Here is a 25441-nt window from a genome sequence, read left to right as displayed (position 1 = left end):
GGGACCAATGTACTTCGGATCATCCCAATGCACATCAGGCACCAATCTGCATTGTCCACTCTTGCTGGTACCCTGTTAGGCATCTCTGTAATTCACTAATAGGGTTTCTTAGCATCTCTGTTACATAGTTTAGTGTATGCAAATTTATATAGGCTTTCAATGCCCTCCAACAGTTCACAGATAAAGACCTGGACATGTGCAGTCAAACATTAAGAGTGTAGCCAAAATGGCAAAAGTTACTAATGAGGAAGAACATACAAGTTAGGAGAGGATACAGCAGTTGGCTTTTGCCTGAGCCTGCTGGATGGGCAAGATTCTACTATATTCTAGTTGATGACAAAAGAAGTCCATTCATTCAAGATTATACACATTCCTCTCTTCTCCCCACTGCTGAGTTAATCAACACTGCTGAACTTAATCAACTTCTACACCCTGAACACAGTTTGCAGCAATTGAAATAAGCTGAGGACAAAGGATGAAAGCGGAAGGAGAGGGAAACTGAGACATTTTAAAAACAGCTGAAAAGTGTGATGACAGGGATAAATCAGGACTGTCCCTGCCAAATCAAGACAGCTGAATGCTATGAATATATACCTTACTTCCCTCCCACCCAGTACTGAGACTTGAGGAAGTTTATAGAATACTAAAACTGGAACAGATTAAAACACTACAAAAATCAGTAAAAATATTTTAAAGTTATTTTTTAAAGCATCTGAACAATTCCTGAAAGCTTGTTAGAACACGTTGGTTTTCACCTGCTGATGGAAGGAGAGCCTCCCTAAAGAAGGCATTCCAAAATCTGGACCCTCTCCCTTGTACATGCCAGCCACACCTACGAAGGCAGTGGGACAGCTACAACATACCATTCAAATTTCACAGATGATAACTGGGACATACATGGCCAAGCAACATCAGTGTGTGCTCAAGATACCAAAAATTATCAGTAAGGAAAATTACACAAGCTAGGAGAGGCTGCACCAGTGTGCTTTTGCCTGAATCTACTGGGAAGGGCAAGATTGCATACCTTCTTTTCTTTCCTCATTGCTGAGTTAACTGAGGCCCCATTCTCACTGGGGAATATGCCCTGGGTGGAATCGGGTTGAACTTGGTAAGCCGGTACCAAATCTCCCCAGAAAGAAATCCCCACTACCCTTTACCTTGATCGATGCAATTTGCCCCTCTGAAGTTCACATTTGCAGTAGCGCTTTAAAATGGAGTCTCCTTTGTTGTCAGTGTCCTACAACCATTGGCAAACAGAATGGGTGCTTTCCCCTCTCCTTTAAAAAAAAAAAACTGGCGGTAGCATTCACATAGTCTGTCAACTTGTCAAATTTAAAAACCTCCATGTATGTGCATGTGTTGTGTGCCTTCGGGTCATTCAAATTCCCTTCTCTCTGCATCCTGTTTCTTTGCTTTCCTTCCGATTGCCACCCCAGAATGCCATCTCTGCAACCTGTTTCTTTGCTTTCCCTCCGATTGCCACCCCATCATGCCATCTCTGCATCCTCTTTCTTTGCTTTGCCTCCGATTGCCACCCCAGAATGCCATCATATCCTTTTTCTTTGCTTTGCCTTCAATTGCCATCTCTCCTTACATACACATATGTAGCAAAAGCATTCACACATTATATCAATTTGCCAAATTTAAAAGGGAACCATATGTAGCACAAGCATTTGCATATTCTGTCACACACACAAAACAATAATTTTTTAAAAAAAATGCTGCTTGCAAAGTGACCGGTTCAAGAGGGGTGGCATGTTCTGCCCACTGCCACCCTCTGACCTTTCTCCCTCCCCCTGAACTTGACCTGATCATGACCAAGTTCACATTTGCAGGCACCCTGGAAGAAACGGGTTTTCTCAAAAGAAACTGGGGGAAAACTGCTTTCAGAAAAACCACTTTGATTGGATTTGCCCCAGATCCAGTGTGCAAAACCCCAATCCTGATATGTAAAAACCGGTGCCAGTGGGAACTTCCAACTTTTAATCCAGTTTGGGATTCAGGCTAAAAGATAGTCTGAATGGCCTCTGAGTGAAAACTGCTTTTGCACCTTCAAGACAATTTGAACCAACTGAAGTCAGCTGGGTAAAAAAGGAGGAAGTGGGAAGAGAAGAAAGAAAGCAGGACATTTTCAAAGCAGATGCAAAAATGGAACAACAGAGTATCAACAGAAATTGAGCCTGTCAAACCAGGACAGATGTAGGGTATGCTATAATATAGAGTGTTTTGCACATTGAGAGTTAGCATGGTATAGTGGTTTTAGTGTTGGACTGAGACTGTGGAGTTCAGGGTTGAATTCCCTGCTTCAGCATAAAAGCCATTGAGTGACCTTGGGCAAGTCATATTCTCTCAGCCTCAGAGGATGGCAATGACAAACCCCCTCTGAAGAAACTTGCCAAGAAAAGCGTATGATAGTTTTGTGTTAGGGTCACCATAAGTAAAAAAAATAATTTGGAGGCACACAGCAAGAACAACAGCAACAAGTTTTGTACTGAGGTGCTATGGTGCTCTAGAGGAATAACTTCATATCTGGAGTGAGCCCTGGAGCTATAATCTACCTTCTTCCCCAGTTGCTTTTGTGGCCCTTGGTCACTCCAGACTCTAATCCTCACAGTGACCTTTTTCTGTACTAAAAACAGTCTAGGAACTGCAATGCATCCTTTAAATATTTTGGAAGGCCTCCTGTACTGTTTAACCTTGGGGGAAAAATAGATGTGGCTACATAAAGATTTTTGTATTTCCTGACATTTTTGGCAGTCTAGGTGATCCTGAAAGAGTCCCATTGGCAGAAAAATGCCCCCTGGATCTGCTACAACTGCCCATCATGTTCTACAGAGTTGCTCTTACACGAAATTACTGTATATCATTGGCATCTGGGAGGCTGCTGCAGAATATGTAGTCTCCCATAAAAAGTCTGAATGTCATGAAGAGCTTAAACCAGTGATATCCAAACTCTGGCCCTCCAGGTGTTCTGGACTTCAGAATCCCAGACCATTAGCCAAGATGGCTGAGGCTTCTGGGAGCTTATGTCCAAAACACCTGGAGGGCATGAGTTTGGACATCACTGGCTTAAACCTTTGTTGTCATTTTGAGAGTGTATTGGGGTTCTGCAGTGCCTACACACCCTTACAGGCACCAGATCCCAGCTGATCTTGGAAGCTAAACAGGGTCTGCTTTGGTTAGTACTTGGATGGAGATCACCAATGAATGCCAGGTGCTGTAGACTACATTTCAAAGGAAGGAACTGGCAAAACCACCTCTGAGTATTCCTTGCTCAAGAAAACTCTATTAAATTCATGGGGTCATCATAAGTTGACAGGCGACTGGAAGGTACATATACACACACACAGTAGCCAATTCAAGCTGCAGCATAGGTGATATATGAGCTAAAATGTTGGGTTGCTATAAATATATACTTTCATTGTCAGCCAATAGCATTCATTCCCACAGAAGTATTTCCCCTAACATTCCAGCTGCTTGTATGTCTACCATTTTTATAAACAATATTTCACTGATTCAGCTGTCATGGCCTCATGAGAATTCCTCATGGTGCTTCCTCTTACCGCAATATCTGGAAAAATCACAGGCCAATAAGGAAACAGTTTGCTCATCTGCAACCACTGCTTGCAGAAAAATTACATTACTAACTTCACAAAATCTATATTGCTTTGCACATTTGAGAAGCTAAAGCTCCTGTTGAGTTCTTCAGTGAAGCCTCTGGAACATTATAACTTCAAGGGAATGAGAGCTGAACCGTTGGAACAATTAACCATTTATTTCAGGATTTTGTCTCCAGAAGTGATGTAGCAAAAGCAGAATTTCAAACTGTGTGAATTAGGGTGATTAATATTCATTCTCATCATCATCATTAGGACATGAAAGAATTTTTCCAACTTCTCTTTTCCCAAGCCGTTCACCAGAGGCTCACACTGTGCATTACATAGTACAGTATTTTCCCATGTGGCTTTCAAAAATAAATAAATAATAATATTAAAACCTTAAGCAGCCCAGAGGAGGAAGGTGTTTGTGTTGAAGTATGAATATGTGATGGGGTGGCATAGCTACTTGGCCTCCTTGGGTAGCTACCAGGGTCTCCCATATACTGGCACACTGCCTATATTGGTTCCCCATCTTAATATTTATTTCTCCCTTGCCAGTGATTTGGCATCCTAAGCGGCACCAGCATATCCTTGAACATTGCACAGATGAAAACTGGGTTCATGTGTGGCCAAGCAACATCAGAGTGTGGTCATATTATTAATGAGGAAGAACAGACAAGCTAGGAGGGGCTGCAGCAATTTGTCTTTTTCTGAGAGGAAGTAGCTGTCAAAATCACCTCTGAGTATTCTTTGCCTAAGAAAACCATAAGAAATTCATGGGGTTTCCATAAGTTGACAGGCAACTTGAAGGCACACACACACACTGATAGGGACAAGCCTCTACCCAATCCTCTCTTCCCTGGAGAATTAATTAAGCTTCATTTATATACCACTTCATACTGAACTAACAGTGTCTAAGCAGTTTACAACTGTAAGCTAATTGCCCCCCAAAATCTGGGTACTCATTTTAGCCACCTCGGAAGGATGCAAGCCTGAATCGAGCTTCAGCCCTTTTGCTGGTATTGAACTGGCAACCTTGTGCTTTTGAGTGAGTAGCTAGAGTACAGGCATTTAACCATTGTGCCAACACTTTTTTTTTAATTAAGTACTTCTGCATTTTGAACCCAGTTTGTTGCAACTGAAGTAAGCTAAGAACAAAAGGTGAATGTGGGAGGAGGAAAGAAAAACGAGGAGACTTTAAAATCAGTTGAAAATTGGGTGAACAAAGGATTAATTTGAATGGTCTTTGCTAAATAAGGACAGCTTGCATCTGTCCATCCATCATTCCCTGTTGTTGTGTGCCTTCAAGTCATTTCCAACTTATGGTGATCCTAAAGTGGCCCCTATCATGATGTTTTCTTGGCAAGATTTGTTCAAAGGAAGTTAGCCATTGCCTTCCCCTGAGCATGTGACTTGCCCAGAATGATCCAGTTGGTTTCATGACTGAGTTGGGAATCGACCCTGGTCGCCAGAGTCATAGGACTTGATCAGCTAGCATGGTATGCACCCTTAAGATCTATAGGCAAAGGATTATTGTCTGTTCAGGGATGTAGCCAAGGGGGGGGGGGGGCTTGGGGGGCCCGGCCCCCCCCTTCCACTAGAAAAACGAATGGTGTGTGCTGCTGCGCTGCCGCACCCAAGCCCCATTATAATGGTGGCACTTAGTCTGGACCCCCCCTTCCTAACATCCTAGCTACGTCCCTGGTCTGTTCCAACAATGCACACAGCTCTTGAAAGGCTGTGAGCCTTTCAAGATCTGGCATTGCATGTGTAAAACAGTATTCTTTTGGATTTCACCTGTTTTCATATGGGGTTGAAGACCTTCCTCTTTAGTTCACTGGATTAAGCTGCTGAATTGTGCCTGAGGTTGCTGGAGTAAGTAGTGACTGGTGGGATTCTGGGGTTTTATACACACACACACATACACTGGTACCCCGGGATACGAATGCGCCGCCTTACGAAATTTCCGGGTTACGAAAAAAATCCATTCAAAAAAATTGTTCCGGGTTACGAAGGTTATTTCGGGTTACGAAAAATTTTTGGTGCTTTTCGGCGCTATTTCACACGAAATCGCGGCTTTTCCCCATTAGCACCTATGGCTTTTTCGCCTTACGAAGTATTCCGGGTTACGAAAGCGGCGGCGGAACGAATTAATTTCGTAACCCGGGGTACCCCTGTACATATATACATATACATACACACATATACATACATACACAAAGAGAGAAAGAGAGAGAGAGAGAGGTGTTTTATTGTCTTTGTCCCTGATTGAATATGTTTTATATTACCCTTTAGTGGAATTGAAATTATACATCATCATCATCATCATCATCATCATCATCATCATCACCATCAATCATCATCTTCCGTTGTCTCCAACTTTAGGTACAAGGTTCACAGTTGTCAGGGGCAGGGGATAGATTTTTCCAGCAACAATATATTGATGTTAGCAGTTATTCCTAGTGATGCCTGTATGGCCCCCAGCCATTCTTCCACACCCGATAGCTTCAGCACCTTGGACAATTAAGATTAAAGCCCAGAGTGGATTCAGAACTCCACTGGCATGGGAATCTCCAATGCCCTCTGGCTGTGAGCTGTTCTGCTTGCAACATAAAGTATTTTGGGGTGACTACAATAGACAATTAAAACCTAGAACCTTTATCAGCATGGTATAGTAGTTTGAGTGTTGGACTATGACTCTGGAGACCAGGGTTCAATTCCCACTTCAGCCATGAAACCCACTGTGTGACCTTGGGCAAGTCGCATGCTCTCAGCCTCAGGGGGAATGCAATGCCAAACCTCCTCTGAACAAATCCTGCCAAGAAAACCCCTTAGGTTTGCCATAAACTGGAAACAAAGGCAAACAACAACAACAAACTTTATAAAAGACTCAGGGCCTCAACAGACCGACACTAAATGCTGACCTTGGGGCAGAGTGGGGGTGTGGCGTCTGCATGACGCATGCTCCGACACTGTCCTGACACCAGAATCATGCCGTGTGCTCGACGGCATGGTGGGTGGCATCACAATAATAATAATAATAATAATAATAAAATTTTATTTATATACCGCCCTTCTATAAAATCAGGGCGGTGAACAACAGGAATAAAAATACAATTATACAGAACCCAATAAAATACATTAAAAACAATTCAATAAAAATAATAAAAATAACATGTCGGCAAAACAATGCTGACATGGGGGGGGGAATTACTGGTCAGGGTAAGCTTGTTCAAATAAATGGGTTTTTAACCCCTTCCTGAATTGAGGTAGGGAGGTGGCTGAGCGGAGCTCAAAGGGCAGTGCGTTCCAGAGGTTGGGGGCTGAGATGGAAAAAGCCCTCCTAGAGGTGGAGTTATATTTCACCTCTGAAACTCTTAACAATAGCTGCCCTGAAGATCGAAGTGCGCGGGGCGGATTGTACGGAGAGAGGCGGTCCTCCAGGTACCCTGGGCCCAAGCCATTTAGGGCTTTATAGGTAATTACCAACACCTTGTATTGCGCCCGGAAGCGAATAGGCAGCCAATGTAAGTCTTTAAGGACTGGAGTTATATGACTGGCCCTGGCAGTGCCAGTGACCAGACGGGCTGCCATATTCTGCACAAGTTGCAGCTTCCGGGTATGGTACAAGGGTTGCCCCATGTAGAGCGCATTGCAGAAATCCAAACGAGAGGTTACCAGGGCGTGTACAACAGTTTCAAGGTCTCCCCGGTCGAGGTAGGGACGCAGCTGGCTTATCAGCCGAAGCTGATAACAGGTGCTCCTGACCGTCGCATCCACCTGAGATGTAAGGTGGAGCGACGAGTCCAGGAACACCCCCAAGCTGCGTACAGAGTCCTTCACGGAAAGCGTGATTCCGTTCAGGACAGGTGGAACCACCGCCAGCCCCGGACCGGGGGAACCTATCACCAGTACTTCCGTCTTCTCTGGATTCAGGCTGAGTCTGTTGTCCCTCATCCAGCCCATTACCGACTCCAGACAGGCCATGAGAGGAGAGACGCCAATCCCGGTCACTGCATCAGTCGGAGACATAGAGAAGACTATTTGGGTGTCATCAGCGTACTGATAACACCGTGCCCCATGTCTCCGGATGATCTCTCCCAGCGGTTTCATGTAAATGTTAAAAAGCATGGGAGACAGAATGGCTCCTTGAGGGACCCCAGATGTATGGGCCCTCTCATCGGAGCGCACGTCTCCCAGCTGCACCATCTGGGACCTCCCGGAGAGGTAGGATCGGAACCACTGGAGCGCAGTGCCCCCGATTCCCACCTCCGCCAGGCGCCCCAGAAGGATACCATGGTCTATGGTATCGAAAGCCGCTGAGATGTCCAAGAGCACTAACAGGGACACGCTTCCCCTGTCCATGCCCATGTCCTTTGGCGTTGCATCCAGATAACACACACCAAAAGGAGCACCAAAAAGCTGTGGCACTGGCGGCTATGGCACCCTTTCCGTGTTCCAAAAAGGACCCACTTTTTGTGACTCCTTTTTGAGCTGCAGAAAACCCAGATCGGGGCCGCAGCATGCAGTTGCAGTGGCCCCGATCTGGCTAGGAAGGTTGCTATGTCCCAGCATCCCACCACCTCTTAGAGGCTGTCTGTACAGCCCCATAATCATGGAAGAGATTAAAAATAGTTAGAACTAGAAAATGATATGGATGCATAAAGCCACCTGCATTTTAGGGTTCTCCTTGGCTATGAGACTGTATGATGAGCAAGTTCACACTTCGAGTTTGACTGCTACACTATCAGAGAAAAACATGCAATATCCTTATTATTCCTAGGCCGACTTTAGGAAGTTCTTTTTCCAGCCTGTTTCCTTTCAACTCAGTATAATAGAAAAGTCTGGCAAGATAGAAACATCATACTAAAACTTAACAGCATGTAAAGAATTATCTTCAAGTCTTTCCATCACTAGTTCTTAGCATTCTGAAAAGTTAAAGCTTCCATAAAACTTGCTAACAACTAGGCCAATAAATAAAGCAATGACACTTTAACATCCTCTCCTGGTCATATATTATTTTTTGCCTACCAAACCTCCATTCCAGATGGGAGAAGCAATGCATACACTCCATCCAACAAACCATGGTTTATAGGAAAAAACAGGGAAGAAGGCAATAATTCCAGAAATGAAGCTTAGAATCCCAAAGGAAATAAGTATTCTCCCAGTGACTAGGAATAGATTCATTCTCAGTTTCTTCATGTCCCTTTGTGCTCGACTTGTTGCACTAACGTTTTGCAATAAGAGCTTGGGCTGATGCATACCATTACGTGCCAAAGTGTCTTGGAGACTGTAGTCATGAAGCTTTTCTTGTTTGCCTACTCAGATGAGACATGCTTCGGTTTAGTTTAGAGATTTCCCACTAGAATGCAAGGCAGTGAAAAGGAATCAGCAAGGCTTCCTGGTATACAGGATAATAACCACAATTCATTACCAAGACTTGCACAAAAGTTCTGTGCCTGTGGGAGGGAATCCCCATTGGGACCCCTGTCTTTCTCCATTGGCCTTCAGTTAGGATCATGTTGCTGCCATCAAAACCCAGGCCCTTCTGCACCCTTCTAAGAGCTATTCAGTGGCTTCCTTTGGTCTTCATAGGCCTACCATTTGGCTAAGTGAGGTACAGTAGTTGGCTCAAGTTGCAAATTCTGGAAAGCCCCATGGCTATTTCATCCCTGCCCCTTCTGATTCTTCTCAGCTCTCTCACTTTCTTCACTCTTGGGGGACAGATGTGTGTGCCAACACGGACTATTTCTACCTTCCATAAACCAGTGGTTCCCAACCTTTTCTGTGCCCCACACCCCTAGGAAATGTTGCATTAATGTTTGCACCCTCTACAAAAGTAATGTCACATTTGGATATTAAGAAGTTGAATTTTACTGCTTAGTTGGTCGATTTCACTATCAATAAACACACATCTTGCTAGTGTGAATGAATGACTTGATATGGCTACCAGAATATGGAGAAATGCATAGATTAGTTTACATCTCTCTTGGCTTGGGCAGCAAGAGACTGGAGTGTGCTTGGGACAAAGTCACCTCCTGTCGTCACTGTGGTCCTCAGTCCTTCATATGATATATGGGTGAGTCAGAGGCAATGAAGGAGGCATTTTATTGGCTGGACAAAGTGAGGATAAACATGGGATTGGCCAAGTGAATTCAAGTGAAGGGAGGCACTATGTGTGTGGACTGAGGAGATAGGCAAGAGAGACCCTGAGAGGTGAAAAACTCAACAGATTCTCACAAACATGAATTTATGAGTGAAATAATATACAATTATTATGTCAGATGTTGTGTTATAATGATTTTAAAAGCAATAGCCTGACAATCAGTTGCTTACTTTACTTGTATGTTAATTCTGTTAATCTATTATTTTGATTAAATAAACAACGAGACTACTATCTATGCAACAGAGCTGCCTACTACCACTTCTCATGGCACACTGGCAGCAGAATGGGTGATGGCTTTCACATAGAGTCCTAGCATCCAGCACATCACAAATCTGGAGAAAGCTAGAGTACTATGATTCCACTTGATATGGCAACATTCCATGGAATCCTAGGATATATTACAGTTTAGGACAAAGTATTTTGAATTCTTAGCCAGAGAGAACTGGTGCCTCACAAAACTACCATTCCCAAGATTCCACAGGATGCGCCCTGACAGTTAAAAATTAAAGTCATCTCATTGTGCTAGAATTATGAAGTATTGAAAAGCCCCTAATGAAATTTAGGTGGTATCCACACTACACAGTTACATCAGTCTCATACCACTTTAGTCCTAGTTCCATCTATGGAATCCTAGGATTTGTAGTTTTATGAGATACAATTCACTACCAGAAGGCTCTCATGCCACAGCTCAAGGGAGTGCACTAGAGAATTCTAAGTCCATCACCAGACTACAAATCCCAGGATTCCAAAGGATGGTTCTTTGTTGTTGTTGTTGTTGTTGTTGTTGTTGTTGTTGTGTGTCTTCAAGTTGTTTCTGACTTATGGCAACTATAAGGCATTGGCCTGTCATGGAGTTTTCTCAGCAAGATTTGTTCAGCGGGGGTTTGCCATTGCTGAGGATGAGAGAGTGTTACTTTCTCAAGGCTACCCATTGGGTTTTTACATAACTGAGCTGGGATTTGAAGCCTGGTCTCCCAGTATCCTAGTTCACAGCTCAAACCGCTACACCACACAGGCTCCCTAGGATAGGTCAATAACAATTAAAGTGGAATTGAATTGCTATAATTCTGCAGTGTGGATGCACCTTTATAATTATGCAAGATCATCACATTGATGATACAGGCTCCTTCCATAATTTTATATCTTATGTAACTTAGGCGACTTACAGACTGCCCAAAACGGGCGGTCTGTCGCCGCCGCCGGTTGCTGCATCTGGGAACCACAGCGGCCAAACCGTGTGGTTCCCGGGCGAAGCCAGAAAGAAGTGCACTCGCGGCATCACTTCTGTTGCGGAACGTCCGGATGCTATGCATCCGCGACGTCAAAATGGCAGCCCCAGTGTGGACGGGTGCCGCCATTTTGTACGGACTCGGTCCGTACTAGGGTTGAGGGGCATCAGGAAGTGATGCCCCTTCTCAGCCCTAACACGCCCCTTCCTAACCCTAGCACGCCCCTTCGGTGTGTCTGTAATGTGCCTTACATACCCATCTGAAGGCTGCTAGGGAAGAATCGGAGCTCGAAGAAGTTACTTTTTTGAACTATAACCCACAGAATCCCAGATGAAAAAAGTGACTTCCCCAAGCTTTCTTTCTCTTCCCCCATGTGCAGCTCATGGTGAGGGACAAATGGACTGTGTTGAAAGTTTTTCTCATTTGCACAAAATCATTGGGGTGGTGGGGGTGAAACAAGTTCTCAGATACCAGTAGTAGGAGTACAATGCTCTCAATATTCTCAGTTTGAATTCCAGTTTTGTACAGGATTAAAATAAATTCCAAATGTAATGGGAAAATGCAATATAAATATGAAGAGAGCTCAGGATGTTTTGACCATGTAGTCAGTCTGTAGCTACAAATAATTAAGGTTATGAGCATAAAGCACTGAACTTTAGACTGAATCTTCCTTAGCTCCAGTGATTTATTGTTTAAATAACTCTTTTGCCCATTTTCCCATGAGGGGTGACCACTTCCTGGTGTACACAGTGTTATTGACTCTCTGGCTGAGTGAGTCACAGTCATTGTTTCCAATTATGCTCAGCAGACCCAAGATGAAAACCTAACATCCTTTGTGTCCAAGTAATCCAATCATGCTAACAGAAAAGAAAGAAAACGAAAGTATGGACTCTGCTTGCAATCACACTCACCTGCCCTTATTGGATCCAAAGGTTTGGTCAAGGGAGTCCCAGAAGAAATTTTGCTTGCTGGAATTTCAGGTTTATTTTTAGCTGTCTTGCTCGGCAAAGGAAGCTTTACACTTTCAGTCATCATAAAATTCCAGCTAAGATGACGAGAAAAAACATAGAACAGAAGAGGCGTGGTTTCCACACTGCCAAAAGAGGGGACAAAAGGGGTAGATAGATTTTCGTGCAGTTAATATAAGCTGTTTTTACAAACAGAGATTCCCATTAACTAGCAATGACTATAACATACCTTCCAAATTTCTCAGTTTAGTAAGGAGAGTGCCAATTAATTCTCTGTCATCTCACTTTTTCAGCTGCTTTTAAAATGTCCCAGTTTCTCTCTCTTCCTCCCACTTTTCCTTTTCATCCTCTATTTATTTCAATTGTTGCAAGCTGAATTCAATGTGTGCCTGCAAGAAAAGACAAAAGAAATTACTGACAGACTCAAATTGTGGTATCTTAACTTTTAACATCTACATTTGATGTTTTCTGCAACATTAAAATCATGGTGTAAGTGCTGCATATTACATTGTTTTTCTGCTGCATTATTAGTGGGTTCTTCTCACCACAGGATATCAAAACATGGACTGTTTCATCTGTTTCAATGAAAGTGATGATACAAACATCCTGGACTTAATTAAATGGCATTTAGTGGGCTCTTGCAATTATCTACAACATGCACACATATATGCAATCTCTCTTACTATCAAAATTAATTATAAATTCCTCTCTCTTCACTTAGCAAGTCAGTAAATGTGACACCCCCCCCCAATGCAAAAACAATAACTTTGGGTGGCTCCATTAGAGAGCAGTTCTGATGCAAAAGACAACACATGCTCAAAGAGATATGCCAGATGCTCAGAGTACATGACCCCTTTAAAGATGCAGAAAGATCATGTACGGATTGGAAATGTAATTTCATGCCTCTACTGTTGTGGTGGTTACGGGAGGGGTGAAGGGGAAATGGAAGAGCCATTAGCTTAATATGACTTAGCACTTTCCAACTAATTCAATGTGTACATTTGCATCATGGGACCCCAGGGCTCTAATCTCTGCTTTGGCAGTGCAGATTCAGTCGCCACTTTAATGCTTTCCTTGTGACTAGGCTGGTTAACCTTTGATATTTCCCTTCTAAGTTTCCGTAAACAGAGACAGAGGAAGACCTCCACAGAGGGAGCTGGGAAGGATATAGTCCATGCTTTGCTCTCTGAACCACACTTTGGCTTCTACTGCACATTTTATCTGCAGAGGTTGAAGCAACCTGGCACATCTATTGATAGAGACAGCACCTTGCTGTTTGTGGGGTTTTAAAATGAGAGTGACTATTTGAACCACAACTCCCAGAATCTTCAAAAGCTGGGGGATTCTGGATGTTATAGAATCATAGAATCATAGAGTTGGAAGAGACCGCAAGGGCCATCCTGTCCAATCTCCTGCCATGCAAGAAATCCAGATCAAAGCATCCCCGACAGGTGGCCATCCAGCCTCCGTTTGAAGACCTCCAAGGAGGAGCTTCCTGTCTGGGATGGCATAGTACTCTGGGAATCTCATGGCTTACACTGCTGGGATATCCTTCAGATAATTATTGAAACTGGGCTAAAGCTTCAGGGACCTTTTCAGACATTGTTCATAAGGGGAAAGGAAGGTGCAACAATTTGGTCCTGCAACTGGCAGGCACCATGCAGTGGCGTCACTAGCTTTGTGGTAATTCATGGTGTCACCCCACCTTTGACCTCTTCCCATACCACGCCACACAGAACCCTTAGGAATGTTTTTTCGTATGAATGTTACTCAATTATAATTCCTGTAAATTACTGAATTAATGGTAATAGTTGCAACATAAATAACTAGCAAAATTAAAATTACACCTTTAAATTCATATGCACAGCCTAAATGCATTTACATATACACAGTTTGATGTGGCTGAAGTGAACATTTGGTAAAATGTGATGTTTTAAAGCAAAAAAATATATTTTTTAATTTTTTAAAAAAGCATTTAAAATTTTAAAATTTAAAAACTGGGGCATCTCCTTTCTCCTCTCACTAAGCCTCATCCCACTCAACCATCTTTTTAGCTTTTTAATGGGACACAGGTGAATGCCACAGTCCATTTCTGGCCAAAGGCAAATGTTTCAGAAGTAGTGGTGTCACACACACCCTTACTGCAGGGGGTGTCTCCTAGTGCAGTCCGCACCCCCTGCACCCTCTTAGTGATGCCACTGGCACTATGGAATCTGTAGTTTTGCCAGCAGACCCAGGATCAGCACATGGGAACCACAATTGCTTTAATGCCCAAAGCTGCTTTGCTCTGGTGACATGGAGCCTGCCAGATGTTTTGGACTATGATGCAGCCCTAACTAGTGTAGCCAATTGACAGGGATGACAGGAACAGTAGTTTAAAATATCTGGAGGAAACTGAATGCCTAACCCTGTTATGTTGGATTGTGGAAATTACAATATGCCAGCATTATCACAATGAGCCACTAGAGGGAACTTTCTACTGAGAGCCCAGTCTGGATAAATATTAGAAATGTGATTTTCTGCAATTGCTTAAGTTGGTAGGATGGTGATGTGTCCAATTTAAAGAGAATAGTCATGTTTGTGAAGGTATCCTCTTTTGGAAAGGTGACCAGTTCAATTCTAGCTCAAAGCATCATAAAAGATGCTAGCTGGGTTATTCTGGATGTTGTAGTCCAAAAACATAACTTCCCCTAGCTCTTGTTTTAATCTAAGAGGGAGATTTTGGGTACATTTTTGTAGCTGAGAATTGTGCCGCAAAGTTTGGAGAACTGCAAAATAGAATGGATATGTTCTGATCCACGTATTGATTTGGGAAATACAAATGAATTCAGTTCCCGTTAAAACATGGAGCAAATTAAATCCTTGAGCATCTGTAGCCCTGACACATCTAATTCTGTTATGACTTTTAATAAATTGACTGTCTACACATCCATTAGGCTTTCTGAACATTGCATGCAGTGTCTGAGGCCCTCTTCTGGGTCTCTACAGACATCTGAAGATAAATACTTAAAGAGACCAGAAATAATGTTATCTCAGACAAGATATTTTTCCACAGCAGTTCACTTGATATCAATGGTGTTGTCTTTTGTCACTAGGTCCTGGCCTCCTAGATTGGTTAGTTCTTTGCTATATTTTCCTGCTCAAGGGGCACATTTCTCTATATAACTCTACCTGCACCCTAAAATCAACATCTGAGGCCCTTTCACCAAAGTAGGCTAAGTGTACTAACCAAGAATGGGCATTTACTCCATCCTTAGGGAGAGTAGGAGGAATCTCAGGGCAAGAGGGCTGCACTGAAAAATGTGTGGAGAATGCGCGTGCGCACACACACACACGCACACACACACACAGTTGGCCCTCCATATGCACACATTCTTTATCCTTGGATTTAAGCATCCATGTCTTGAAAAGATTCAAAAAATATATAAATTCCAAAATGCAAACCTTGATTTTGCCATTTTATATAAGGGATACCATTTTACTATGACAGTATATTTAATGGGATTTGAGTATCCACAGATTTTGGTATCCATGGGGAGTCCTGAAACCAAACCCCAGCGGATACTAAGGGCCCACAGCCTTCCTGTGTATCCCATGAGAGTCATGACTGTGAGTAAATGTTCACATTTATTGAAATTGATTTGTAATGGACAGAGTTGGCCTAGTATTTTGCATCTGCAGGGGTTGAGTTATGTGTCCAAACTAAATTGGCTTGGTCTCACATTAGTAGTATAACCCTATTTGGGTTTACTTAGAAGTGGGTTCAATGGGGGCATATTCCCTAAAAGTAATAGAGACTCGTGGTATAGTGGTTTGGGTGTTGGGCTACCTGGAGACCAGGGCCCACCGTGTGTGTGTGTGTGTGTGTGTGTGCGTGTGTTAGGGGTTTTTGTTTATTTGTTTGTTAGAATGGCATATTGTGTGCAATTGTGTTTAATCCTTGATGCATCATGCTTAATGACATCAGCATAAGAATAACATCACCAGGGCCTGTTTGCTTTGACATCAAAAGGGGTGATCCCCAAGTCTCAGGTTTTCAAATATCCTGACCTGGGAACTCTGTTTGTCACAGATGGCAAAATGATTTGACTCCACCATAAGATAACGACCACACTGCACAAGCATAGCACTTTAACTGCCATGGCTCCATTCTGTGGAATTTTGGGGTTTGCAGTTTGGTGAGGTACTCTGGACAGCTGGAGAGCTATGGTCATCACATGTCCTCTTTTTCAGAGCTAAACTTTGTGTCCAGGTAAATTTTTAAAGTGACTGCCACTATTTTACTTCCTGTCTGCTGAAACCACCTCCCCATTGCTGGCTTCACCAAGAGCTCTGTTACGAGAAAAGACAGAAGCTGGTCCAGCTGAGTGCTCAGAGAGACAGAGCCTTATCGCACGTGAAGCAGGAGCCCCAATTCAAAGCACTTCCATAGCGAGGGTGAAGCAGAGTCACTTCGAATCCAAGGCATTTTATCTTATAAAAGTGACTGCATTGTTTTTAACTGTTTTAATGTTTGAAATTATATGTTTTATTCTTGTATTTTATTGTTACTGTTAGGTTGTAATCCTGCCTCGATCCACCTGGGAGAGGCAGGAAAATACAAATAAATTTTATTTTTATTATTATTACAGTTGTCCCTCCATATTGCTAGGGTTAGGGGAACAAGACCCCCGTGAATATGGAAAAACTGCAAATAACAAAAACACTGTTTTTACCTGAGAGGACTCCTCTCTAGGAATCTCTAGGTCCTCCAGTGCAACTCTGTGGTCAATGTCCAACAGACACTGATCATAGAATGGCACTGGAGTAGCTACAAATAGTCTTTCAGTGCAACTTTTAGTTAAAGTTGACCACAGAGTTGCACTGGAAGACATAGACAGTCCTAGAGAGAACATATTAATCAAACCTGTGCATAATCAAGTCCGCAAATATCAAAGCTGCAAATATGGAGGGATGACTGTATTATTACTATTATTAAGGCAATTCACGTGATGAATTATCACACGTGAAGAACAAAATTGTGGTCACTACTGGGGCAAAGCGGTGCGAGTGCACATTGAATTACAAGGTGCTTCTCAAAATATGGTAACCCTCTACTTAAGTTCTCTGGCTGGGAATTTAAAGTCCCACAACAAACTATAAATCCCAGAATTCTGTAGGATTGAGCCATGACAGTTAAAGTGGTACTAAAGTGCTAAACCTGCCTAGTGTAGATCAATTCCCGGAATGAAACATACACTAAGGGCCGAAAACAAAAGCTTCAGGCATGTAGTTTTATCATAAGTCTGGCCAGAATTAGTGGACAGGCAACTTGAAGATGCGCACACATCCCTTTATACTGATTTTGTTGTTGTTGCTGCCACAATTGCTATATTCATGTAGAACACTAGGTGTCATTGTACAGCCACTCATCTAAGATAAATGTTCTCCTGCCTCATTCTTCCCTTATAATCAATATCCTAACAATCTTGTTGCTGCTTGTGTGTGTGTGTGTGTGTGTGTGCCTTCAAGTTATTTCCAATTTATGGCGACCCTAAGACAAACCTATCATGGGGTTTTCTTGCCAAGAATTGTTCAGAGGAGGTTTGCCATTGCCTTCCCCTGAGAGCATGGGACTTGCCCAAGGTCACCTAGTGGGTTTCATGGCCAAGCGGAAATCAAACCTTGGTCTCCAGAGTCATTGTCCAATGTTCAAACCACTACACTACATGGGCTTCTTTAACACACTTTAAACTGATCCATGATTTTTGCAGTTCTGTGATGCTTGGCTTGTATCTCTTGCTGTGAATGGGCACCCAAATCAATTTAAGTAATGTAATTGAGTTCAACTGCTTCAATACTTTTTAAAAAAACAAACATCCCACCCACCCCCACACAAATTAAGGGAAGTGACATCTTTATTGTGACGGTTTGTTGCTCTACAAGTGTAATAAGAGGAGTTTCTTTGTTTTTCTTAACAGGGGTCTTAGTGGCGATGGAGATGATGTCTTGTTAAAGATTTGCCTTTCCTGGGCTTTGGACACCCACATATTTGAGTGGGAGAAAGGATACATTTCTAGGACATTGAACTCCCCATGGCAACAAAAAAGGGAAGTGACTTTTACCATGTGCAACAAAGGATGAGTCATTTTTGTTCATATTCAAAACACAATAATAGCACTGTTAGGTTGTTGTTTTTTAAACAATGTCTGTAGCAGAAGTGGCTCAAGACTTCTTACAGTGCATCTGCAATGTAGAAATAATGCTGTTTGACACCACTTTAACTTCCATGGCTCCATCCCACAGAATCCTGGGATTTGTAGTATTGAGGTACCAGTCCTCTTTGGCAAAGAAGGCTAAAGAGCTGGTAAAACTGCAAATCCCAGGATTCCATAGGGTGGAGCTACAACATTTAAAGCAGTATAAACTGCATTATTTCTGCAGTGTATTCATTGAAAACCATGCAAACAGGGGACTCTAGAATCTGGTAAACAGCATGTATCTTTCATCTTTGTGGGTTCGAACAATCTTCCCTCCTCTTCAATGTAAAGAGGTTTAATGCACCCTTTTTGGCCCATGGCGACGCGGTGGATGAGACATCTCCAAGACTCCCTATCCTCCACTGCTCTGCTTAGGTCTTGTAAACTCATACCCATGTTCTCCTTAATATAGTCCATCCACCTGGCACATGGCCTTCCTCTCTTTCTACTTCCCTCCACCTTTCCTAGTGTTATTATTTTTTTCCAGTGAGCTCTCCCTTGTCATGATGTGCCTGAAGTATGACAGCCTTAGTTTTGTCATCTTGGCTTCCAGGGAGGTTTCTGGCTTGATCTGCTCTGGGACCCATTCCTTTGTCGTTTTGGCTGTCCATGGGATCCTCAGCACTCTTCTCTAGCACCACATCTCAAATGCTTTGATTTTCTTCCTATCTGCTTTCTTCACTGTCCAGCTCTCACATCCATACATGGGTACTGTAATAGGGAATACAATGGCTCATACAATTCTCACGTTTGTGTTTAGTTGTATATCTTTGCAGTTTAGAATCTTTTCTTGTTCTTTCATAGCCACTTTTACCATTCTTAATCTTTTACCACTTCTATTTCTTCATTGTCTAGGCCAGGGGTCGGCAACCTACGGCCTGCGGCCGGATCCGGCCTGGCAAGGCCTTGGGACCGGCCCCAGCCCGGTCCTGCCACCGATTGCCGCCCCCGGCTGAATATCCCGGCTGCAACTGGGATTTTCCCAGTTTTGGCGGCACCAGACACCTCCCGTCCCGGGTGTCGCCAAAAACCGGGACAACCCCGGTTGCAGCCGGGTTGGCCGCAGCCCGCGGGCCCTCGCTGCCCTCCTCCTCCACCGTGCATGGCCACGTGGAGGAAGAGGAGGGCAGTGAGGCCTGGGGTGGAGGAGGCGAGGTGGAGGCAGTGCATCCTGCGCATGGCCACGCCACCCTCCCCGCCTCCCTGTGGCCTCCTCCCTCCTTCCCGGCCTCTGAGGAGGCCTTGGCCGGGAAGGAGTGAGGAGACTGCCCGTGATCACCACGGGCTCCTTACCAGCCTCTAAGGAGGCCTCAGCCCCCTTAGAGGCCGGGAAGGAGAAGGAGGCCGCTCGCGATCACTGTGATCGTGCATGCCCTGCGGGCTCCTTTCTGGCCTTGGAGGAGGCCTCGGCCCCCTTAGAGGCCAGGAAGAAGGAAGCTGCTCACGATAGCCGCGGTTGCGCGCACCCCGCGTGCTCCTTCCCAGCCTCTGAGGGGGCCTCAGCCTTCACAGAGGCCGGGAAGGAGCGGGGGGGGGGGGGTCCTCCTCCGTGAAAAAAAAAAATGTCCTACATTTGAAAATGTTGTCCTACATTTGTCCCAGTTTGGACGTCCTGACTTATGGCAACCCTACCTCTGCCACAGCTTCCGCATCTCTCCAGGCACCATTTTGAGTTCAGCCCCCCAGTTGTCTGAGGGACATCAACCCGGCCCCCGGCTCAAAAAGGTTGCCTACCCCTGGTCTAGGCTGAATTTGTCAAGATTCTCTGTTGTCATTGTTTTTGTTTTCTTTTATGTTCAGCAATAGGCCTGCCTTTGAACTTTCTTCCTTGATCTTTCTTAGTAGTTGTTCCAGGTCTGGGAGGTTTTCTGCTAGTACTATAGTCTCATCTGCATATCTTAGATTGTTGATATTCCTTCCTCCTATTTTCACTCTTCCTTCTTCTGTGTCCAAGCCTGCTTTTCTTATAATATGTTCTGCATACAAGTTGAACAGATAGGGTGATAAGATGCAGCTTTGTCTGAACCCTTTGCCATTCGAGAACCATTCTGTTTCTCTGTGTTCTGTTCTGACAGTAGCCTCTTGTCTTGAGTACAGATTCCTCATCAGGACTATCGATGTGTTGGCACTCCCATGTCTTTAAGGGCATTCCAAAGCCTTTCAGGATCTATGCAGTCGAAGGCTTTCGAATGCACCTTAGTGCCTCAGAAAATTCCAAATATCCTTCTGATGGCATTGTATGCACACATGGAAACATACACACCTCAATAATTAACACTTTGTTCTCTTACTACAGGTATACCTCAGTCTCTGATGAAGGCCAAATCTTCATTAAGAACATGTGTTATTGAATATTACTTCTTTAAGAGAACATTTGGTGCCAGTGGCAAAAATGACATGGAAAGAATGGGGATAGGTTCCTGCACTCAAAAAAAAAGGGGGGGGGGATTTCAATATGTTTCAGAAAACCTTTTAGCTAAAACTAACAACATCCACATATGAAGTGAAACAACCAGGTCAGGTAAGCCTTGCATAAGTAAACAGAAACATTTTGGACTTAATGGGGACTACTTCAAGGCTTCATCTAAAATGCACCCAGAGGCAATTTTTATTCTTTCATGAGCCTCCTCTTTTCTTATGATTTTGATTTTTGTGGACAAATTTACAGATCTATGGTTTTTTAAGATTCTGGGGAATAGCTGGTAAGATGGACTCCTCCGCTTTCCCCTTTCTCTCTGTTTTCCTGCTCCTGCATATTCATTAAGGGATTCTGAAGGCAGCTGCTATTTGCCTTGCCTGTTCTAGGCAGCCACATACAGCTACAGTAAGGTTGGCTAGAAAGTATCCAATTCCCAGTTCAAACTTTGGCATGGTACACATGGCTCTAAAGTTCCGTGCTGGCGCCGTACAGTGGTACCCCGGGATACGAATGCGCCGCCTTACGAAATTTCCGGGTTACGAAAAAAATCCAATTAAAAAAAACTGTTCTGGGTTACGAAGGTTTTTTCGGGTTACGAAAAATTTTTTGGTGCTTTTCGGCGCTATTTCACACGAAATCGCGGCTTTTCCCCATTAGCGCCAATGGGTTTTTCGGCTTGCGAAGTATTCCGGGTTACGAAAGCGGCGGCGGAACGAATTAATTTCGTAACCCGGGGTACCACTGTACTAGCATTAAGGGACTGTGCAGCAACTGCATAGTCCTGAACGCTAGTACAGTATGGCGCCGTAACAATGGCGGCGCCCTCTATACTGCGCTGCACTTACATAACCAGTACGCCAGTGGCACACTTGTTACGCCACCCCGCGGCTTTAAAAGAATCCACTTTTTGCGGGTTCTTTTTCCTCTGCAGGGAAGCCGTCCGGTTTGGTGGCTGTGGCTTCCCTGTGGAGGAAAAAACGCCACCGCCACTCCGGACAGAATCTGAGATATGTACCAGGCCATTATTACCTTTTTTTTTACTGCAGCCGTGCTGCTGAAAACTGTGTTTTGTCTGACCTGTTTCACTATCCTCCCAGAGCTAATACTGCTAAAAAAACCTTTCAATTAGATAGATGACAAGAAAAAAAGAAGGGGTCTGGTAAGATGAAAAAAGACTTTGTAAAAATAAATTTCTTTGTCAGAGGCTTTGTTAAATGAGGTATGGCAGTATTTTGGCTGAAGAGTGGGGTATAAATAAATAAATAAATATTATTATTATTCTCAAATCTACCACTGAATTCAGATTACCCAAAGCCAGAGTTGTGGCAGAATGAACCCTGTCCCATTAGTCTCTGTGTTTCATGCCAGAAAGTGAACAAGGTATTTTGCTGGTTCTGGTGGAGAGTTAAAAACCTGCTAGAATTTGTTTGTTGATGCGGAACAGCACAACTTTTTATTCTGTAAACTACCTTGCATCCCATTCTTGGGGGAAAGGTAGGATAAATGTAAAGTAATTGATTTTTGGATTCTCTTTAGGGCCATAGCTGTTGTAGTGAGTACCTGCACTTCACACTCCCTAATAGTGGTGCTGGTTTTTCATTTTCTACAGAGATTGAAATGTAAGCAAGGTGCTTCTTTCATAGGCTATTAGCATACATGAAGTTGGTTCCATAATACATCTTAGCCCAACATACCTTTTCTTACGTATTTATTTTTTTATTTATATCTTTACTTCTTCCCAGTCTTGGGAGTCTGGATGTAACAGAAGTTAAAACAGATGAGGTTAAAAGTTCACATGACAAACAGTCATGTAAACAGGGTGTGACAAACTGTCTGAATTTCCCTTTGTTTAATGAACTACACAGAAATTCCAAATACTGCTGTGGAGTACTGCAAACATCTTCAGTTGGTAAGGTCTGTACTTTGGTGATTTTCTTAATCAAGGGATTCTACTGTCTGAGACAAAAGACAAGATAGCAGCCCTACAATCCACTCTGGAGCTTATCACATTACAAAATAAATTGTTTTACCCCTGCTGCTTTGAATTCTATTATGGGATGCAGCCGGGTACCACCACATGCAAAATGCTGCTAATGCTGCCACCCGGCTGCATCCTGCCTAAAACCCAACTAAAATCGACGTTCAGCTGGCCAATTTGCAAAATCAGGAAGCTCCCGACTTTGCAAATCAGCCAGCTGAGTGTGGATTTTAGCCGGGTTTCAGGTTGGATGCAGACAGGCAGCAGCACTGGCAGCATTTTGTATGTGACAGTACCCAAATGCATTCTATAACAGAATTCAAAATAGCTGGGGTAAGACGATTTATTATGTAATGTGATAGGCTCCTTAGGGGAAAAAATTGGATCACCTGTCAGAATCCATATGCATGATTCTGTCATGTTGGCATGATGATTTGATGTATTAGGGGATGAAGATATGAGAGCATAGTGATATGGTGATTTAACGCTGTATAGTATATTGACTATTGAGAAAGGGATATCAATTATATTAAATCCTAGTCTGGGAAACAAACAGGAGGGGCAGATGACCAGCAGTGGGAAGGTGTTGTAGTTTTATGACCCCAACCTTCCTACCATGGATCTGAGTTATGAAACAGGGATGATCTTCTTCCTGAAGGGAGATGAAATGACAACACAGGAGGGGAAGAAGGGAACCATAAAGAGCCCTTTGATCTGGATCAAAGAGGAGCGATGGGGTTGGAAAGGGGGGCTGGAGGATGGAAATGTATTTGTGATGGTCTGAGGGGGAAATTTTTCATTTCTGACACTGAACCTGGGACAGGGAACTTTCTGTCTTGATATCCAAAATAAATCTCTAGTTTCTACTCCACTCTGATTCTGTATTGGTTATTAGTTATTTGCATTATTCCAAATATTTAACAGAATCTTTTAAATCTCAGTAACACATTTTTAGATGTGTGCATTGGAAATGGTAATAATAATAATAATAGGTTTTATTTATATACCGCCCAATCACTGGGAATCCGAGCGGTTTACAATAGAGGGGATAACAGACAGTTCCCTGCCCACAGGCTTACAATCTAAAAGACACGACACAAAAGGAGAAGGGAATGGTGAGGGGGGGGAGGGAATCAGGTCCAGCATTCTTCTCTCCCTCTGAGGCCTGGACCAAGGCAGATGGACCGGAGGGAGGGCTCTTCTTCTTCAGGCTAGCCCCTGATGGAACTGGGCCAGCCTACTCTCTCCCTCAGAGGCCGAAAGATGACAGTTAGGGAGGGAGGAGCCTCTTTCTTCAGGCCAGCCCCTGATGGTACTAGGCCAGCCTTCTCTCTCCCTCAGAGGCCGAAAGATGACAGTTAGGGAGGGAGGAGCCTCCTTCTTCAGGCTAGCCCCTGATGGTACTGGGCCAGCCTTCTCTCTCCCTCAGAGGCCGAAAGATGACAGTTAGGGAGGGAGGAGACTCTTTCTTCAGGCTAGCCCCTGATGGTACTGAGCCAGCCTACTCTCTTCCTCAGAGGCCGAAAGATGACAGTTAGGGAGGGAGGAGCCTCCGGCTAGCCCCTGAGGTACTGGGCAGCCTATTCTCCCTCAGAGGCCGAAAATGACAAAGGGAGGGAGGAACCTCCTTTCATAGGCAGCCCCTGATGGTACTGGGCCAGCCTCCCCTCCCTCAGAGGCGAACGATGACAGTTGGGAGGGAGGAGCTCCTTCTTCAGCAAGCCCCTGATGGTATGGGCCAGCCTTCTCCTCTCCCTCAGAGGCCGAAAGATGACAGTTAGGGAGGGAGGAGCCTCTTCTTCAGGCTAGCCCCGATGGTACTGGGCCAGCCTTCTCTCTCCCCAGAGGCCGAAAGATGACAGTTAGGAGGAGGAGCCCCTCTTCAGGCCAGCCCCTGATGGTACTGGGCCAGCTTCTCTCTCCCTCAGAGTCAGACCGAAGATGACAGTTAGGGAGGGAGGAGCCTCCTTCTTCAGGCAGCCCCTGATGGTACTGGGCCAGCCTCTCTCTCCCTCAGAGGCCGAAAGATGACAGTTAGGGAGGGAGGAGCCCTTTCTTCAGGCGAGCCCCTGATGGTACTGGCCAGCCTTCTCTCTCCCTCAGAGGCCAAAGATGACATTTAGGGAGGGAGGAGCCCCCTTCTTCAGGCTAGCCCCTGATGGTACTGGGCCAGCCTTCTCTCGCCCTCAGAGGCCGAAAGATGACAGTTAGGGAGGGAGGAGACGCTTTCTTCAGCAGCCCCTGATGGTACTGACCAGCCTACTCTCCTCTCAGAGGCCGAAAGATGACAGTTAGGGAGGGAGGAGCCTCCTCTTCAGGCTAGCCCTGATGGTACTGGCCAGCCTTCTCTCCCCTCAGAGGCCAAAAAGAAAATGACAGTAGGGAAGGGAGACCTCCTTCTTCAGGTAGCCCGATGGTACTGAGCCAGCCTCTCTCTCCCTCAGAGGCGAAAGATGACAGTAGGGAGGGAAGAGCTCTGATGGTACTGGGCCAGCCTTCTCTCTCCCTCAGAGGCCGAAAGATGACAGTTAGGGAGGGAGGAGCCCTTTCTTCAGGCTAGCCCCTGATGGTACTAGGGCCAGCCTTCCTCTCTCCTCAGAGGCCAAAAGATACATAGGAGGGAAGAGCCGCCTTCTTCAGGCTAGCCCCTGATGGTACTGGGCCAGCCTTCTCTCTCCCTCAGAGGCCAAAAGATGACAGTTAGGGAGGGAAGAGCCTCCTTCTTCAGGCTTGCCCCTGATGGTACTGAGCCAGCCTTCTCTCTCCCTCAGAGGCCGAAAGATGACAGTTAGGGAGGGAAGAGCCTCTGATGGTACTGGGCCAGCCTTCTCTCTCCCTCAGAG

The 25441-nt window shown here is 44.4% G+C and overlaps 1 protein-coding gene across 1 annotated transcript in view; it reads right to left on the bottom strand.

Moving 5' to 3' along the window:
* TMEM212 (transmembrane protein 212) overlaps window positions 1-8810 on the bottom strand; it is a 36477-nt gene extending 27667 nt beyond the window's left edge. The window contains exon 1 of the mRNA XM_042459697.1: window positions 8631-8810. Within this exon, the coding sequence (XP_042315631.1) occupies window positions 8631-8801 (171 nt within the window). The 5' untranslated portion in view covers window positions 8802-8810. The remainder of the gene's footprint in view (window positions 1-8630) is intronic.
* Between the last annotated feature and the right edge of the window lie 16631 nt (window positions 8811-25441).

The sequence above is a fragment of the Sceloporus undulatus genome, chromosome 3 (assembly GCF_019175285.1).
Source record: "Sceloporus undulatus isolate JIND9_A2432 ecotype Alabama chromosome 3, SceUnd_v1.1, whole genome shotgun sequence".
Lineage (NCBI taxonomy): Eukaryota > Metazoa > Chordata > Lepidosauria > Squamata > Phrynosomatidae > Sceloporus > Sceloporus undulatus.
Note: the sequence above shows the minus strand (reverse complement) of the source record. Positions and strands in the feature narration are given on the sequence as shown.